The sequence below is a fragment of the Talpa occidentalis genome, unplaced genomic scaffold, assembly GCF_014898055.3.
Source record: "Talpa occidentalis isolate TD23 unplaced genomic scaffold, MPIMG_talOcc4v2.1 talOcc4.17, whole genome shotgun sequence".
Lineage (NCBI taxonomy): Eukaryota > Metazoa > Chordata > Mammalia > Eulipotyphla > Talpidae > Talpa > Talpa occidentalis.
The window spans coordinates 37,562,051-37,580,478 of NW_023601754.1; the positions used below are offsets into that span (position 1 = coordinate 37,562,051).

At 52.7% G+C, this 18,428-nt stretch overlaps 1 protein-coding gene across 1 annotated transcript in view; it reads right to left on the minus strand.

Annotated features, from left to right (window-relative positions):
* PEPD (peptidase D) overlaps positions 1-18,428 on the minus strand; it is a 93,318-nt gene that overhangs the window by 64,471 nt on the left and 10,419 nt on the right. The window contains exons 4-7 of the mRNA XM_037516494.2: positions 15,795-15,858; positions 10,546-10,593; positions 9,185-9,246; positions 885-929 (exon numbers count right to left, since the gene is read on the minus strand). Coding sequence (XP_037372391.1) covers positions 885-929; positions 9,185-9,246; positions 10,546-10,593; positions 15,795-15,858 — 219 coding nt within the window. The remainder of the gene's footprint in view (positions 1-884; positions 930-9,184; positions 9,247-10,545; positions 10,594-15,794; positions 15,859-18,428) is intronic.

Sequence of the window (18,428 nt, forward strand, 5' to 3'; positions counted from 1 at the left end):
AGGCACCACATGTGTGTCTACACTGCCCACACAAGGCCACTGCCCTTTCTCCTGTCTCTTGCCTTTGACCAACGCTCAGCCTGGACCGCTTGCTCCATCACCCCCACTCTCTGCTTCCCCACCTCACCTGCCAACTCCTACTCATCCTGCCCCCAGTCCAGGTGAGCTACATGGTCCACACAGACAGGGAAACAAGATCACACAGCCTTAGGACCAAACTAAGGAGCCCACACACCTGCCCCTCAGGTGCTTATGTGGCCCTACCTCATCTCCTGCATTCAGAACAAGTGTAGCTACACAACAAAGAAGAACATTCTGGGTCTTCAGAGCAGCTCAGTAGCTCAGAAAGAAGTGGTGGCAGTCAGTGCTGGCCCACTTCCAGGGCCCAAAGAGGTGCTGCCGACCTGAGAAGGCCAACCCTGTGGGGACCCAATAGTAGCCAGTCTTGTTGCAGGCAGGCCCCACCATGCCACCCAGGGAGGACAGCGGGTAACACAGGAACACATGGGATGGCATGCCAACAAGCCAGGCCCATGCGTGACATGGGGCAGCCATGTTTGCCTTCCTGGTAATAGGACGATGTGTGACATTTATGTTTACTATGTTCACTATCTACTTAAACTGAGCTACATCAGTTTGGCTTATTTGCCGTGGGAGTTTTTAAGACTGAAAATAAAATATAAGAGAAATTTAATTGAGATTTAAGCAATCTGAGTTGAGAAAACAAGCCATGCAGCAAACAGACAAAGAAGAGGCTGCAAGAAGAGGTTCTGAGATCAGCTTGTTTGGGGCTCTCCAAGGTGGAGTGAGTGGGGACAGCACCGTTTCTCACTGTCTTGAGCTGGACAGGACTATCAACCAAGGTGGCTGTAGGCCATACTCACCACTCCACGATGTCCGGGTGAAGAATGGTGTTGTTGACATTGAATCTATAGAAAGAAAAGAAATCAAGCCCATTAGTCCAATGGTCCATATCTCCCAGCAAGAACTATCATATTCAAGACATATACACCATGACCAAGAGATCACCCCAAACATGAACTTCATGACTCCTGGGCCTAGACAGGCCTGCTATTCATTTTCTGCAGCAGACCTAGCAGTAGCCCAAGTCACATCCTCTAAGTGTAGTTGGCTGGAGGATAAGTTGTCTGGCTGCAAAACTCAACCAAGAATAGCCATCTTCTACCTTTGCAGGCAGAGAACATAGCCTATTCCATCAAGTATACCAACAGGGAGTCTAAGAAGGAAAGAAGAAAGAAAGGATCAGAGAGAGTATTGGGAAAAATTATGGCTAAACTTTGCCAACTTGATGAAAGACACCTAGACACATTACAGTCAAGCTGCCAACAGACCAAGAGAGAATTAGAAAGCAGCAAGAAAAAAAGCAACTCATCACACACAAGGGATCCTCAGTAAAAACAGCCTGTTCCTCATCAGGAGCTGTAGAGGCCAGAAGGTGAGACACATTCAAAGTGCTGAAAGAAAAAACATCAACCGAGATTCTATATCCAGCAATGCTATGCCTTATAAGTGAAGGGGGAATTAAAACAGTCCCAAATAGGGCCTCCCCGGTGGCGCAGCGGTTGAGCGCTGGGTTGCGAAGCTGCCCGCGGCCTCTGCGGCGCCGGTTCGATCCCCGGCTGCTCCCCAGCCACCAGAGGAGGGTCCCACATGGCGCGCAGACCTCTCCTGCCGCCCGCTGCTCCCCTCAGCAGTGTACTTCGGTCCTTCTGCCTGCTCTGCTTCCCGATCTGGCTCTGGTGAATTCTCTCACCCTCCCGTGCTTCTGACTGTACCCAGTGCATGTATAAACAAACAAACAAACAAATAAAGAAAGAAAGAAATAAAACATGCCTCTATTAAAAAAAAAAAAAAAAAAATCTTTAAAAAAAAAAAAAAAAAAAAAAAAAAACAGTCCCAAATAAACAAATGAGAGAATTCACTGCTTCAACATATGAAAATCAACAATGAAGTAATATATCATATTAATACAACATAGGACAAAAATACATGGAGGCAGAAAAAGCATCTTTTTTTGACCAAAATACTCAGTAAACTAGGAAGAGAAGGGAGTGTCTTCAACCTGATAAAGGGAGCCACAAAAGACCCACAGCTAATATCATATTTAATCATGCTTAATGACCAAAGACAAAAAGCTCTCCCATAAGATGAAGAACAAGAATGTTGCTCCATTTCTATTCAACAATGTACTGGAGGGTCTAGCCAGGGCAATTAGGCAAGAAAAAGAAACAAAAAAAGTCCAGATTGGAGAGAATGAAGTTAAACTATCTGTATTTGCAAAAGACATGATCTTGCAGATCATTTAAAAATGGGCAAAGGATTTGAATGGACATTTCTCCTAAGGAGATAGACAGTGACAGATGAACACAAAAAAAGATGCTCAACACCACTAGCCATCAGCAAAATGCAAATAAAACACTAAGATTCCACTTAACAGTCATTTTCATAGCTCTAATGAAAAACACAGACAGTAACAAGCTTTGGTGGAAGACATGGAGAAACTGGAACCTTCATACGCTATTAGAAGGAATAGAAATGGTCTGTGATTTGGTGTGATTTGGAAAATAGCTGATAGTTCCTCAAAAATAAAAACACAATGAAATACCAGGAATTTCATTCTCAGGTATATATCCAAGGGAACTGAAGCTTATGTTCACACAAAGACTCAGCAGTATTATTCATCACAGCCAAAAGGTGAGAGCAACCCACGCAAGCATTGAGTGATGACTGTACAAACATATCGCTCTCTATGTCCATAGACCAGAATATTTTTCAGCCATAAAAATAAGCAAAGTGGGCCTCCCCTGGTGGCGCAGGCAGTTGAACGCAGCGCTGTGAAGCTGTCCACAGCCTCTGCAATGCTGGTTCGATTCCAGCCAGCCGATGAGAATCCCACATGGTGCAGCAGACCTCTCCTGTCTCGCCCGCTGCTCCTCTCAGCAGTGTATTTTGTCAGTCTGCCTGTTCTGCTCCCCACTCTGTCTCTGGTGAATCCTCTCACCCTCCCGCACATCTGGCCTGTACCCCGGTTCTTGTATAAATAAAGAAAGAAATCTTTAAAGATATATATTAAAAAAAAATGAGCAAAGCACTGATTCACACTACAACATGGATAAACTCCGAAGACATGGCAAGCAAAAGAAGTCAGACACAAAAGGCCAACATGCCATGATTCCATTTACATCTGATGCTGGAGAGACAGAAAGTAGGTCAGTGCTTGCCAGGGAAGTGGGAAATTACTGTATTTAATGGGTACACGGCTTCCTTCTGGGTGATGAAAATATTAGAAAATTGATTGCGTCGACACAAATATGTAAATATACAAAAGCCATTTAACTGCACACTTTAAATGGGTCAACTGTAAGGTATCTGAATTATGCCCCAGTAAAGCCGTTTTTAAAAACTTAATGAATTATGCACATAGTGGATTGCACTACATGTAAATTTCATATAACAAAGTTGATTTGTAAAAACTGGCAGAACAAAAGGGAGAAATAGACAAACTCACAAGCATTGTTTGAGATTTTCTAAATTTCTTTATGGTGAGAGAACAAATAAGGAAAGAAATGGAAAGATAATAGGCGATATAAATAATCTAATTAATTAACTAGATAATGCCCATATACAGGACACTATAGTATAGCAGGAATGCTGAACCCCTGCTCTCTTCACATATACAAGAAACACTGATCAGAATGATGGTATTTTGGATGCTTCACCAAATTGCAAAAGACCTAAGAACAAGAGAATGTTCATTGATTACAGCAGTATTAAACAAGAAAGCGGTAACAAAAGAAAACTATAAAACCCCAAATGGTTTGGAAATTAAGCAACAGACTTCTAAAAACCAACTGTTCAAAGAAGAAACAATGAAATTAGGAAATAAAAAGACATGCAATGTCCTAATGGGTGACATGCAGCTAAAACAGTACTTAGAGAAAAATGTATGGCTCTAAATGTATACAGCAAAAAAGGAGAAAAAAACAACACAACACTGAAAATCAGCATCTAATCGCCCATCCCAAGAATGACCCTTTCTTCTTCCTCAAGAAACTAGAGAAAGAAAAAAACAAAAAAAACACCTGAAAAAATTAGAAAGCAATTAAGCAGCACAGAAATAAAAGGCAGACACACAACACAGAAAAATCTACACGGTCAAATATTGTTCTGTGATAAGATTAGCAGAATTGCAAAGGGGTCCCCAAGAGACAAAAGGGTCAGGGTGGGCCACAACCCTGATGTGATGCACTCTGATACATGGGACCCAGAGGCCAAGCTCTCAGGGAGGCAGCTGGGGATGCCCATGTGGCCCAGCATGAAGTGACAGGCCTCAGCAGAGAGGCCTGGGCAAGCCCCCGCCCCCGGGGCCCTGAGTCCTGCTCCTGCTTCATCTGAGGTCAGGACGTCACACATGGGGCACACGGACCTGCCACCAACGAGGGGTTGTCTGGGCCTAACAAGGCCCAGACTGCTGTCTGCAAGCACCTCTCTACTGCTGGGACTGTGCGGCTGGCACCCCACTCTTGGCTGAAGGAGGGTCAGAAGAGGTGACAGAAGGGGGTATTCGTAGGCTGAGAAGATTCCAGATCTCCAAAGCTTTCAGGATTCTTAACAACACAAGTAAGACATTACTTCAAAGTCAACCGAAATGCAGAATCAAAGCCCTACTCTGCAATATCAAAGAGACCACAGGCAACCAGTGTGGCTGGGAGGGGGAGCAGCGCGGCGGATGACATAAATCAAGATGACAGCATGGGTTCTGCCTCCCATCTCGCCAAATGTCACTCTGACGTTGGGAACGGCAATGGCCTATCGACTCATCAGCCACATACGCCAGTGAGACTTCACTCGGCAAAACGTTGATGTGTGTCCGCACATGCACAAACGAGCGCAAAGTGCCACAGAACACGGACACTGGGGGGTGCGCTCAGGAAGGCGGCGTGTGTAGACACACGGGTGTGCATGCAACAAACACACCCGGTCACAGAGACACAGGTGGACACAGACACACCGACACAAAGCCCAGCTAGCACATGCACTCAAGGCCACACAGACACACAAACTCACACTATGCACTTGACTGTTTTCTATGGTCAGCCTGTATGAACTGTGTGAAAGCAACAACTAACGCCTGGACTGTGAAAGGGGGGTGTCCTGGAAGCAGTTCCCCAGTGGGCTCCCTCTGGGAGCTGGGTGGAGTTGAGTGTGGGCCCAGCACTCTGTCCCAACCCTCCAGACTCCTCCCTGCAGTTTCTAACCCAAGGAAGGAGGCCAGGCCTGTGTGGAAGACAGGCCTGTGTGGAAGTGTTCCCCACTCCTCCCCTGCTAGGGGCTGGGGTGGGTTCTGGTCTTTCTGGGGTGCCTCCCCTCATGGATGCACCTAGGCCATCATCAGAAGCCCAGTCCTAAATATTAACCCGATACAGAAGTTAACAGTGCTCTTCAAGTTTTAATAATGTCCCTCTACTTCCCAGGTTTTAAAATTCACATCTCTGAATATTAATATTCCCGCATTAATAAGCCCCAAATTCAGCAATTTCATATTTAACTGCTTATTTAAATGGAATTAATTTGTAACCAATTGTCTTCAAATATGCAAGGCAATTTAAGTAAATGCCAGAAGATAAGAAATATGCTTATCCTGAATAACCAGCTGATGTAAAATCCTGGCCATATTTCTCTCTCAGACAATGGCCTGAAACACAGACACAGTCAGCTGAACTGTCTCATGCCAGGAAGCTCCCCTCCCCCCATCTTGATGGATGGGCAACCTTCAGCTGAGGCTACCTAGCCCCCCAGAGACCATCTCTCTCCCTTCATACTCTGTCTCCCTCCCAGGAAAATTTGCTTTAAAGTCGACCTCCTCAGATGCTAACAAAGATTTATCATGTCTGATTTTGCTCCCAAGCTGCAGGAACCAACTGCTCTAGGCAGAAGCCCCAAGTCCTCAGCTGAGGCCTCTCGACCACAGCCAGCCTCTCCTTTCAGCCTCAGCCCACGCCCATCCCCGGCCATGGCCTCAACAGGACCTGGCAATGCGCCCACAGCAGGGCTGCTAGTTCCCTGCCTCCCGAGGAGGTGTCCCCAACTAGCCAAACCTGGAGAGGTGGCCTAGCCAGGCACTAAACTCAGCATAAGGCTAGGCACAGCCTTTACCCCCATCATAATCTATGCCCCTGCGGAACACACAGGAGTTCAAGGCCATGATGAGCCCCCAGGGCACATCTACCATCCCCGGCCCTGTCTCTGCCTCCCCACCCCCTCTGTTCCTGGTCTTCTACTATCCCCACCATCTCAAGACCTGACACACTCCCTGCAGGCGGCAGGAGGCAGCTTGGCCCTGATCAGGGAAGGCTGAGGGAAGAGTGCGGTCTCTCAGGACCAAAGCCTCAGCCCCACCAAGATGGCAGGCCTGAGAGAGTCAACCCCAAGGAGCTGTATTGGGTGAGAAGGTCACAGGGGGCAGCCAGCTAGACTGGGGCTCAGGGGCCTGGGATCTGGATCTCAGGGAGGCCGCCATTCTACCACAAGCTCCCTCCTTCCCCAGACCCTGGGATAAAGGTGGCCTGAGATGAGCCATCAGGACAAACGAGAAGTTAAACCCGAGCCTCTACCAAAGTAGGAGGTCAAACATCCAAAATGGAAGCGATGCAAAGAAGTTCAAAGGGGCGGGGACTAGCAGGAGTAAAGTGCTCCATCAGGGCGGTGAGGAGCAGTTGAGCACTGGCAAGTAGGACGACAGCGAGATTCATCTTGCTTAGGAAACAGGCTATTATTATCCCTGGCAAACAGCTGGAGACGCGCATGTCGGGCAAGGGAACGCATGGCTGAGCCGCAGCCCCTGAGGACAGGCCCTCCTCCGCCCCGCCCAGGGGCCAGGAGGTGGCACAGTCCGGGGCTGGCAGCTGGGGGGAGAGGGAAGCAAGGGATTGAGCTGCACCAAGACCCCAGGAATATAGTCAAGACTTTCCAAAGAGAAGGTGCCGGTGGGCAGCTGGAGGAGAGGCCAGGGCCGGAAGTCAGGATCCCGGTGTGTTGGGTAGCACCCAATGGAGCGACCTCTGAGGGCACAGCTACTCTGCGGGTGCCACTCTGGGATGGCAGAGGGAGGCATATGGGGCCCCAAAGCAGAGGGACACCTGGGAGGGCTCTCACCACCCCTGTCGAAGTCAGTCTGAAAACAGTGGGGGAGGAAACAGCACTCCCCACCAGTGTTGGGCAGGTTATCTGTGCAGCAGCGTGGGGTCTGGACAGCACCCCGGTCAGCCCAACTCCCTGGACCCTGAGGTGGGAGAGGGACAGGGGCAATGCCTGGCAGAGCACCTCCCAAAGCCAGCTGCTGCGCTGGGGGTAGCAGAGCATGGGTTCCTCTGGGTTCCTGGCAGGGAAGGAGGGTCACTCAGGGAGTCACAGGCAGAGGCTGGGGTATGCTACTGGAGGCAGAGGTTGGGTTCGAGTGGGGCTCCGGCAAGAAGTGGAGGATGGGGCTGAGGCCTCAACTTCCCCTGCCCACTGACAGAGCTGATGTCCCGGGCCCACCTCTCTCCAGAAAGCCTTGGGGAGCAGCCAGCAGAGCTGTTCTCAGGGCCCACGTCCTGAAACCACACCCCCACATCACATGAGTTCCTAAGATGCTGAGGTGGAGTTGTCTGCAGCGAACACTCTGGAGGGGACAAGCATAGAGGCCAGAGCGCACTGCCCTCTGGGAACCTTGTAGTCAGCCATCTTAAAGTCCATCTGGCCCAAAGACAGATGGGGAAACCGAGGCTGGAGGAGCAAGGGGCTTGACAGGGGTTCGCTTGAGGACAGCTGCTTCCCGAGCCATGCCAGTCTCAGGCTAAAGCGGGCTCTTGTTTTGTCCCCCTGACACGTTCAAGCAGCAGCACACTGCCTGTGGGGAGGCGAGGCTCAGAGGGCACGTTCTGCTCAGGTCACAGGCCCCGTCAGTGCGGAGGCCACCAGGGCCCACTCCTCTGGGCTCAGGCCCTCCCCAGGACAGAGACCCAAGCAGAGGCAAGGGCTCAACAGCCGGCAGGATGGGAGAGATGGTTCGTGGTGGAGGAGGCGAGTTGGCACGAGAGCCCAAGGCAGGCAGAAATAGGCGGCACCCCACACACCCGCAACAGGGGCCTGGGGTTTAGGGGGCTAGAGTGGCTCCATGGCTGGCATTTCCCTGAGCTGGGCTAATTACTGTGGGCATGGGAGGGTGGGCGGCATGGCTGCTCTGGGGAACTCCCAAGAGGATGCGGAGACTTGAGCAATGAAACAAGCAAATCTGATACCCGCTCCCCCTGCCCCATCACTCTTATCTTTGGGGGAACTGATACATATTTATGAGCTCATAATCCTTCCTAATCACCCCTACATCACACACACACACAAATTCCCGTGGCTCAGCTCATACATAATTATAAGGCACTTCCTCTGTCACTGCCTGGGCCCACCAGAGGACAACAGAGGACGCAGTGGCAGAGTCTGTGTGGTGGGGGAGGGCCCGGGCAGGGAGGCAGGGACAGGAGGCCCGGAACAGTCCTCGCCCAGCAGAGGCACAGATGCCTTCCCTTGAGGTCTCACCCCTGCAGCCTCAGGGCAGCAATGTAGGCCCCGCAGAGCCCCCGGGGGCCACAGCAGCCAGCCCAGGGACACAGGCACAGCTGGCAGGCAGCACTCATGGGGACACTGGAGAGTGACAAGCAAAGCGTGGTGCTTAGCTCCCGCACCTGACATTTGTCCTCCTGCCTAGAGGGGGGTCTTCAGGATTCAGCCTGGGGGGTGAGGGCAGGTAAGAGGCCCCTACCTGGGACTGGACAGCAGGGGACACAGGGGAGACTGGTGGCTAGGAGTGAGAGTTTGGGGAGGGGGTCAATGAGAACATGGTTCTATCAGTAAACAGCACCCCACCCATGCCTCAGGGTGGCAGGACTCTCTGCTACTCTGCCCACCTGCACTTGCACTCTGGAGCCCCCCAGAGAGTGGCAACCAGTCCCAAAAGTAAAAGGGGAAGTGATTTTAAGCAAAATTTTTCTCTAAGCATTTCTTCGCAAGGCTCAATCTAACTCGTCTGCAGCATCCTCCTGTTTATGGATTTTAGTCCAGTCTGTGGACTGGGCGGGACTGGTGGTGAAGAAGTGAGGGGTACAGAAGCCAGGGCCCCAGGACTCACTTGCTGATGCCCTCGAAGGATGCCTCCCGGCAGATGCTGCCACTGTCGGTGTTGACGCCACGCTGGGGAGAGAGAGGGAGTGTGAGGGCACAGACATATCACCCAGGTGTCCCCACAGCCTGCAAGGGCGGAACTCCCACCCAGGCCGGACCAACCCATCCTGTCCTGCCTTTGGGAACTGCCAGATGCCCTGCTCAAGGTCCCTCCTTCTCGGGGACCTACACAGCGTGGGTGCACATGGCCTGAGCCAGCACGCTCTGCCCACACGGCCCGGGTTGTTCAGGTGCTGGCTGGAGTGAGCCCAACCCACCAATCTGCTCTCCCAGGCTCGCCCCACCTCTCAGGCAGGTGGGGTGCATATGCTCCTCTGACAGCATCAAATCCAGCTCTGCCAGAGAGGCAGCCAATTCAGCAGGTCAGGCCATTTTCCGGCACCAGGATACGGTGTCACCTTCCTCTCCCTGACTGTAAGGAGACTCCAAGTGCAACTCAGATAGGAGCGGAGACAAAACAAGGAATTCAAGACAAAGGTGCCATCCCCAGCGAGGCAAGCATCTTAAATGGCCACTTTTTCCACAAGAACTCTGGGAGGGCGCCTAATTGCATCCCCCAAACAGAACGCACAGGGCCATCTTTGACCACAGTCATCTACTACTGTAACCTTTCTTCTCAGCCACCAAAACAGCACAGTGGAAAACAGACCATGTGAAGTGCTAAAAAAAATAACCAAGAAAATCTATTTCCGTACAAATTGATTAGCAAAGGAGAGAAGGGCCACTCCGGGAGGGAAGAGGATGGAATACTCTTAGGGTTTGAAATGGCCCAAGGTCACGGGAGTTCAAAAAGGCATGCTTTGCCCTGAGCCATTTCACAGCCCAGGGGTCCCCTCATCCCGCTAGGCACCAGAGGCCACCAGGCGCCACCCCCACCCCCACCCGGCTGTGGCAAGTCCTCTGTCAGACAAGCAGCTCACAGGCAGACGCCCAGGGCATGTTTCTCAAATTCTATTAACAATGGCGCAGACACAGGATGACAGCAAATTGAGAGCCTACACCCACAAATTCCATGCTCTCAGCCTGGCACAAATGCATACTCCAGCCAGGTTTTAGCCCTGGGGGAGGGTATGGCATACACAGCAGCCTTGAGCTAGGACACGGCACATCCCAGGGGGTCGGAGAATTGAAGAGGTGGTCCTGGATGTGCGGGCCGTTCCGACTGAGGAGTCGCCACTTATCACAATGACCACCCCTCTCGGTTTCCCAGTCCAACCCTACTGCCCCGAGCTTTGCAGGGGTGAGGGCTCCCTAAAATCCCTCCCTTTTGCCCAAACACTGCCCTGTCGCTGGACACCAGCCACTTACCAAAGTGAGGAGGACGGAGGGTTTCCTCGATGTCAGGATACTGGCGATCTGAAGGGCCAGAAAGAAAAACCCACGTTAGCGCAACCACTGCAGTCTGAAGGAGACTTACACCACTACTTAGCGATGACGGCTCATATTTCTAGAGCGAGTCCCTAAAGCAGCTGGCACCATGGCTGTCCCCATCCTGCAGATGAGGAAACTGAGGCTTACAAATAAGGGACCTCTGAAGCAACACGGCTGGCAAGCAAAAGATGCAAACCTAAACCTGGCCCACTTCCCCAAATGTCCTGCCTCCAGGCCCACACGGCACCTGGGCTCAGAACAACCACCCACCAAGGCCAGTACCTCTGTTCAACTGCTAAATCCACCTGAAAACCCTCTTAGGTGCTGACCCCACCAGCCTCCTATGACTGGGGCAAACACCTTCCATGCCCCCCTAGATGTCGTGGAGTTAGCCATTCCCCACCTCACCCCAGGTCCATGTTCTCCATCCCTCCACTCCAGTCTCATACACCTGAGCACTGCCTGCTCCCTATCCCAAGCCCCAGAATGAGCATGCTGGAATGCCTTCTCCCCATCTTAGCCACTTCATCAACTTGGATGAGGCCCCTGCCCCACAGCCCCAGCAGGTTCCTTCATCCCACCTCTACTGCCCACGACAGCCATCACTTCTGGCAAGGTGCCCATCACCCTGCATTAGCTGTGACAGCTGCAACCCAAAGATGCAACCTCCCTGTGGAAATACCTTTCTCTCCTCCTGGCCCTGCCCCTGCATCTTGGCTACCACAGCCCCCACTGTATTTGAGCCCCCGCAACCGTCCAGCCTAAACTCTCTGACACCCTGATGGAGTAGGGAGGGTTTGTTGTTGTTTTAACAGCTTATTGAGCTATTGCCAACACACTGCGCTGTATGAATTAAAGTGCACGTTTTGATAAGTTTTGACATGTGTATGTATATGCTTTTTAATACCAAGAGGCTCCCAGAGAAAACCTGGAATGCACTGAAAACTATAAAAAGATAAAATACACCTACAGCCCCATCCCCAGAGACTTCTCATCTCTGCACATAAAAACAGAAATGCAAAGTGACATTTGGATCATATGAAGTTACACGCTTCACTTATTTCCTGTCATTAAATATTCTTCAAACACGCAATTTTTACCAGTCAGTACTGCTGGGGTTGGTAAACACCCAGCAAGGCCCTGATTATGGCTTGTGCCAATCACTTCGGCATCACCTCATCTAACCATCCGTGGAGCTGGTGCTGCGAACGTCCAGCTTCCACACATGAGAAAGGCTCAGGGTTAGAGATTCTGCAGGGTTCAAAGTCAGAAAGGGAGCAGAGTTGGTCTTACGGTCTAACAGAGCACAAGTTCCTCGCTCATATCTACGCGATTAACCATTATAAATAATGCCACATGGAGCACCCTTGCAGATGAGCCTTCATTCCCTTAAGGTAAACTCCTTAAAAATTATTTCCTTAAAGAAATAAATCTGACCCAGTGAAACCACTGGGTGGGAGGCCATGGACCCTGCCAAGGTTTCAGAGGGCCCTCCAGATGTGCCAACCCCTTCCCACCAGTGGGGCCACCAGCGGGGCATGAGGACCCTCCTTGCTTCCTCAGGAGCTGCTCTAAGGAGGGAGTCGCTGGGCTGCTGTGCTACGTGGATGCACGCGTGCGTGTTCACACACGCACACACACAGCTGAGCTCCTACACTCCCCCGGCCTCCAGGGGGGAGGTAGGCTTGTTAAAGGGAACTAGAGCCACACGTGTTGGGCCCTGGGTGTGTTGTTCCGTCGACTTGAAGGGTCTCCATTCATCAGCTCAGAACGATGCCGTCAATTACGGCAGCAGAACCAGAGAGCGAGGAGGCACTTGGGGATTGTCTGTGCTATTGTCCTTGGGAGAGAGGAGCAGGATAACAAATGTGCTGGCTGATGGTTTTTCTCCCGGCAACAACTCAGGACGTGCTGGTTAGGAATAATGCAGAAGAAAGCGGCCGCTGATGCATGGACGGATCGCGGCCCGACACAGAGTGGGCTGGGCGGCTGCCGGAGCTGGCAGGGCGACATCTTTCATTGATCACCGCTACCTGAGTGGGCCTCAGTTACCTCTGTGACCGCAAGACCTGCCTGGTCCAGCGGGTCCATCGGCCCTTCCCGTATAGGCATAGTAGTGCCACGTTCTCCTCAGCACACCCTGATCCCGAGCCTCAACAATTAGGGGCACATGACACACCCATGTGTCACCAGCTCAAAAGGCAGCCTGGCACACAGGACAGTGTGGCTGTCAACACGGGGCCTCATTTCCATGGAGTGGTGGTCACCAGAGACCCATCAGCTCTCACAAGCCAGCACTGTTAAATGCCCCGCCATGCTCTGCACCACAGCCAGCATCAATTTCCCAGGCAGGTCGAGGTGGCTGGCACATGCAGAACTCATCAGAGTCCCGTGGACAAGGAGCATCCCCTGGGAACAGTTGTAGGCTTTCTGTGGACACCTCACATGCCCTCATGCCCAGAGCCCTGACCAGGCCTGCAGGCTGCTCTTCATGGGTGACGATCTAGAAGAAAGGGCTGAACAACCCTTGACCTGTGCTGTCAAGAAAGCCCACACTGATGCACAGAGCTGCCCTCCCCCTGGTAGCCCCAAGGCTTTTAAAAATGAACTGTCTTTTGGAAGTAGGATGTACTGTTGGCCAAAAATGCATTTAAAAACTTGAGTGTTTCTAAAATTTAAACATCAGGAATGATGACAGACAATACAGATTTGCAGCCACTCTTCAACAAACTGGATTATCTGGTAATAATCCAGTTTCTGGATTATTCTGGACCAGCAGTCCCACATAAGGGCTGCTCCTCTCCAGGTCCTACCCACCATGCCTTGATGTCTCTCCAAACCAAAGAGAGGTGGCAGCATCCACAGCTATGCTACCACAATGGTTTCCCTTACATCCATCCTGCCTGCAGGACACCTCCCAACATCTTCCTGGAGCCATTAGAGAGCCAGTGCACAGCTCATGTCCACCCAGGGCAGCACCCAGCCAGGTATGATCCCCAGCCTTCGCACTGTACCCTACAGCACAGACCCTCAAGGGTCTCCTGAGTGCCCCCTTCTCAGGGGAGGTTACACTCGCTCTATCTTCTTAATAATTGAACTCGGATCATCTGCAGGGAGGAGGGGAACTAGACATGTCTGCCACATCAGACTCCTGATGTGGCATTTCATACATGGTCCCAGGTGACGGCCCTGGCTTCATGCCTTCTTCCAGAGGAGACAAGTGCCAGCCACTTCCCAGAGTCAGATGGGGCTGAGCACCATACATGATGAAGCAGGCCCTGGGAACACTAGTGCCACCCAGCCCAGCTGTCTCGGTCCAGCAGTCTATACATTTTGTCAGGCTCTATTTTGAACCACAGAAAATCAAAGGTATATGGGAAACTGTGTCACCTCCACTAATGTGCCCCCAAACACCCCCTCATTCCTAATAGCACATGCAGAAGAGAAGGGCAGGGCCTCTGGGGCTGCACCCCCACTCTGCTACTCCCCTGGGCTGTGGCGCTGTGGATGAGCCTTCCACCTCTGAGCCTATGACAGGGTGAGAGCTCCTCAGGGGACAGGCTGGGGGGAGGGGACCCATGAGAACAACCCACACACTAGCACCTGAGGGCACCACCCCAGGGTGAAGCATCTGTCCAGCTGCCATCATAAGCCCTCATTTCCAACAGGAACAAGAGCAGCGACAGTCAGTCAGGGCCAAACTGATGGACAATGACAACGACGACAACACACGAAGCTCCTGAATGCAAGAGAGAATCTGTTCTCTGACCCCACTGAGGATTCGTTTAAGATTCTGCTTTATAGAGATTAAGAACAAGCTCTCGGCAAGGCTGTAATTCTACACTATCATTAAGGGCTTTCCTCTCCTGACACAAAACCTCTGCTTTACTGCATTGGGAGGCCAGTTCACCTTCTCCAGAAATCACAGTTTACATGGAGTCCAACTTTCCCCAGTCACAAAAGCACAACTGTCAGGCAATAGCTGGGGGGTTGGAGGGGGTGGCAGCCCAGAGACATTGATGGGCACCTCAGGGCCCATCCCAGGTCATCCCTCTAAGTTTCACACCAAGGAGACCTGGAAGGTCAAGGTCCCCGTAGGGCAGTAAAGTTAAGATGCAGTTTATGGTGCAGAAGGGATACACCTGCCAAAGATTCAGGAACAAAACCCAAACTAAGGATGGGCAGGCCCGGCCTCTCCAGGACTTAGAAATACAAGGCGAATGGCCTCGTTGGGAGCACACAAATTGTTCAGGCTACTTTAGGTGCCACACTCAAAGAGATCAATACATGATCACACGTGTAGTCACGGGCTCTTTCAATGCTGTGAATCAGCCCTAATGATTTGCCACTGAAATCACATGACATAAAATAAAGATGCCTTGGAAGCCCCCTCTCTTCCCACGATCCAGCCAGGCAGAAACTGGTACCCATGCTCCCATAGATGTGAGCAGTACTCCTTCCTAATGCCCTCCTGGGGGTGGTACCACGTTGTCATGGGCTGTGCCCCGGCTCTGAGCTTAGCCCTGGGCCTGAATCTGCTCTGGTGTTCACCTGTTCCCGGGCATGGGCAGGCAGGGTGTAAGAGTAATGTCTGGGCGAGATAAATGAACCCTAGTGACACACACAGGACTGTGGAGTGTGGGGTACAGGCCGGAACACAGACCCCCAGCCCACATGCACTGTGTTCACAGCTGATTGGTGGGGAGCACTTGGTAGGGGATGGGTGGGCTGGCTCCATACTGCACCCCTGGCTTTTAGTATATACCCACAGTCTCATACCTACCTAGGTAACCTGACATCACTAGGCAACCATGCTGAGAAGTGGATTAAAGTTGGGACCCCCAACTCCACCCCACTTCACAGACCTCTCCTGAGGGCGGCACCTGTGACAAGGGCCTGTGGGGAGGGCTCTTGACACTGAATGCCGTTACGACCTAGGGGCACTTAACTCAGCCCTGCCCAGAGAGGTCCTGCCCCACTTCCAGCCACTAATTCAGGGCACTGCAGGCCAAGGAGTAGGCCTGCAGAGAGGTCTGAGATACATCTCTGCCCCCCCAACTATATACAAGGGCACTGCTGAGGGGCTGGCAGCCTGGCGGTAGCATCCCCTGCCATCAGCCAGGCAGTGGTAGTGGGAGCAGAAGGGTGACAAAGCCAGAGCGGCACAGGAGCGGGAGGCTGCTGACCTCATCTGCATACTGGACGTCATCCACGGCATACTTCTGCTTGAAGTGCTCCTTGGAGTGGATCCTCAAAGAGAAGCACAAGAAACACCAGGTCAGGCTTGGCTACTGCTCTGCACAGGCCACCTTCCCGACACTAAGCCCCGGCCATGAAGCCCATGGACCATCCCGGCCCCGCTGGCCCCTGGCACTTAGTGGGTCTGCCCAGCAGAGGGCAGAGGTCAAAGGGCACGTGCCACAGAGAGACCACTGGGCCACACCTGCCTCCCTCAGCCTCCCCAGCCACCTCCCTTCCCCCTCCAGGTTCAAGCAGCTGCAGACAAACCATCTCCCTCCATCTCCACCCACGACAGCCCATGGGACAGGCAGCCAACACATCCCACTCTTTGGAGCACAACACAAGCTGCTCCCGGGCCCCCATGGAGCCTCTTTAAGGAAAGTTAAAAATTAACATTTTAAAGAAGTCAATATCAGTATTACTCACTGTGATGAGAAACACTCAGGCTTACTCACATCCCTAAAATAATCAGCCAGCGAGAGGACAGAGACGGTCGGGCTGCCCTCACCCACTACAGAAGGGCTTCATGGCTGTGCTGGGCAGGGCTCAGGCCCAGGTCCAGCAAGTGCCATCACCCCCTCCGGTCCACTGGTCAACGCTGAATCAATGTCACCACTGGGGACAGAGCTCAGAAGGGGAGGCGCACTGCCCCCCTAGTGGGGGGGGGGCTGTGTTTTGAGAGCCAAGTCAAAGGACACACACATGTGCCACCCTGCAGCGCCCCCCACCTGGCCACCGCATCAGCACAGAGGGATGCATCTCTGTCCCGCCTGCAGTGGTGTGCCTTCTAGTCCTCGGGCACAGAGCTGAAAGAGGCCCAGGAGGTAATAACAGATGGTTTCAGATTATGTATCCTGGGGTCTCAAGGGTAAGCAGATGATGGGCTTGGGGTGCCAAGGGCAGTCTTGGGGAGCCAGAGGGAATGGACAGGGAAGGGACTCAGATGCCACCTAGACCGTGAGCCCCATATCTCTGAGACAGCAATGACCAACACCACTGCCCAGGAAACAGAACCTCTCTCTGAGACACCCCCACTTCCCTGTACCCCATACCAGTGGTCCCAACTGGTGGTGACCAGAAGCACAGCGCAGGGACCCAAGGAGAAAGGGGTGGGCCTTGGAGACCAGCAGCAGCAGGGAGCTCAGGGCCAGCAGTGTGTGAGGGGGCTGGAGACACCGTGACGGCTGCCTGGTGCCCCAGACACTCTCTGCTTTCTCTCCAGTTGGCTTCTCTGAAGTGCGCGCTGGGTGTCAAGCTCTCGCCGTTAATTAAATTTACACAATCCAGTCACATTAGCTTCCACATTTGAGACCGAACTCAAAAGTTAAATGGCCAAAGTCTGGCGCCTCCATTAGTGCCGCCTAAAGCAGTTACAGGGCAGGAATTGATGCCAAGCACTCGCCTGGACGCCGGAGACTGGTTCCAGGGGGCCCAGCGGACAGCTCGTGGATCCCGCGCTACTTGGTGACAACACCCTCGGCACTGAGCTGACCCTGAGGCCAGGCACAAAAGCAGGCCAGCCTGGCAAGAGGCAGGGCCAACAACAAAATGTGTGGCTGGGTGTCACCACCAGGTCTACTCTGACTGCCCGGGCTCCAGTCCCAGCTCCAGGATGGATGCCTGCATCCCAGGCCAGCTCCTAACCTCACCTCAGGTCCCGTCCCCTCATCACCATCAGCTGTGACGGGCATCGAGAGCAAACTCTTAACAGACTTGGGGCCCTAACCCTCCCAAGCTGCCTCACCAAGAGAAAAAATACCCCAGAAATATGTTCCTGCCCTCCCCACCCCGGAGACCCGGCACCCAGGCCTCAGCAGAGATGTAGGAGACTTGAGGCGGGGGAAGGCCTCCGTGCAGTCTGAGGTGAAGGTTTGGCCAGGGTGGGACCAGAGGAGGTGACAGGACAGGGACAGGGAGAGGTAAACACAGGCAGTTGTGATCTGTGGGTAGCCCCAGAGCTCCACTCTCATCTGTACCCCCCTCGCCTGCAACCACAGCCATCCATTACATGGGAGTCTAGGAGCAGCAGGGGCCAATCCCCCCAAATGCCCTCTGCCCTCTCCAGTGGGCTGACACAGTGCAGCCAGAGTGCATGCTGGAGGCCTCAAGGGCCACATCGCCAAGCTAACCACAGGGCTAGTCTCCTGGAACCCCCAACCTGAAAAGCCATGAGCATCCCTTCAGGCACTTTGCGTTCCTCTCTTTTCAAAAGGGCAGAGATAATTAAGTTTGAGCAGTACTTATTTTTCATGTTTGGGGGCTCATTATAACAAAAATCATTTAAATGTCAGCCTAAGGGATACGCAGACCAGGCCACCTAGTCAAACCCTCCACCAGATGCATGGGGCTGACGGGAGAAAGAGCTGCATGTCTGTGTGAGCCCTGCAAACTGGCTGGAGAGGCCGCTGAGTGCTGCAAACCCACCGTCCCCTGCCAGGCCTGAGTCCAGGGTCCAGTGGGAAGCTCAGGCAAGAAATCTTCAGATGGAGACCTAAGTGGAAGCGACTGGGGAGGACGAGCCCACAGGGAAGTCTGTCCCGGGAAACCCTTCCCGTAGAAGGGACAGCTTTGGCAGGAAA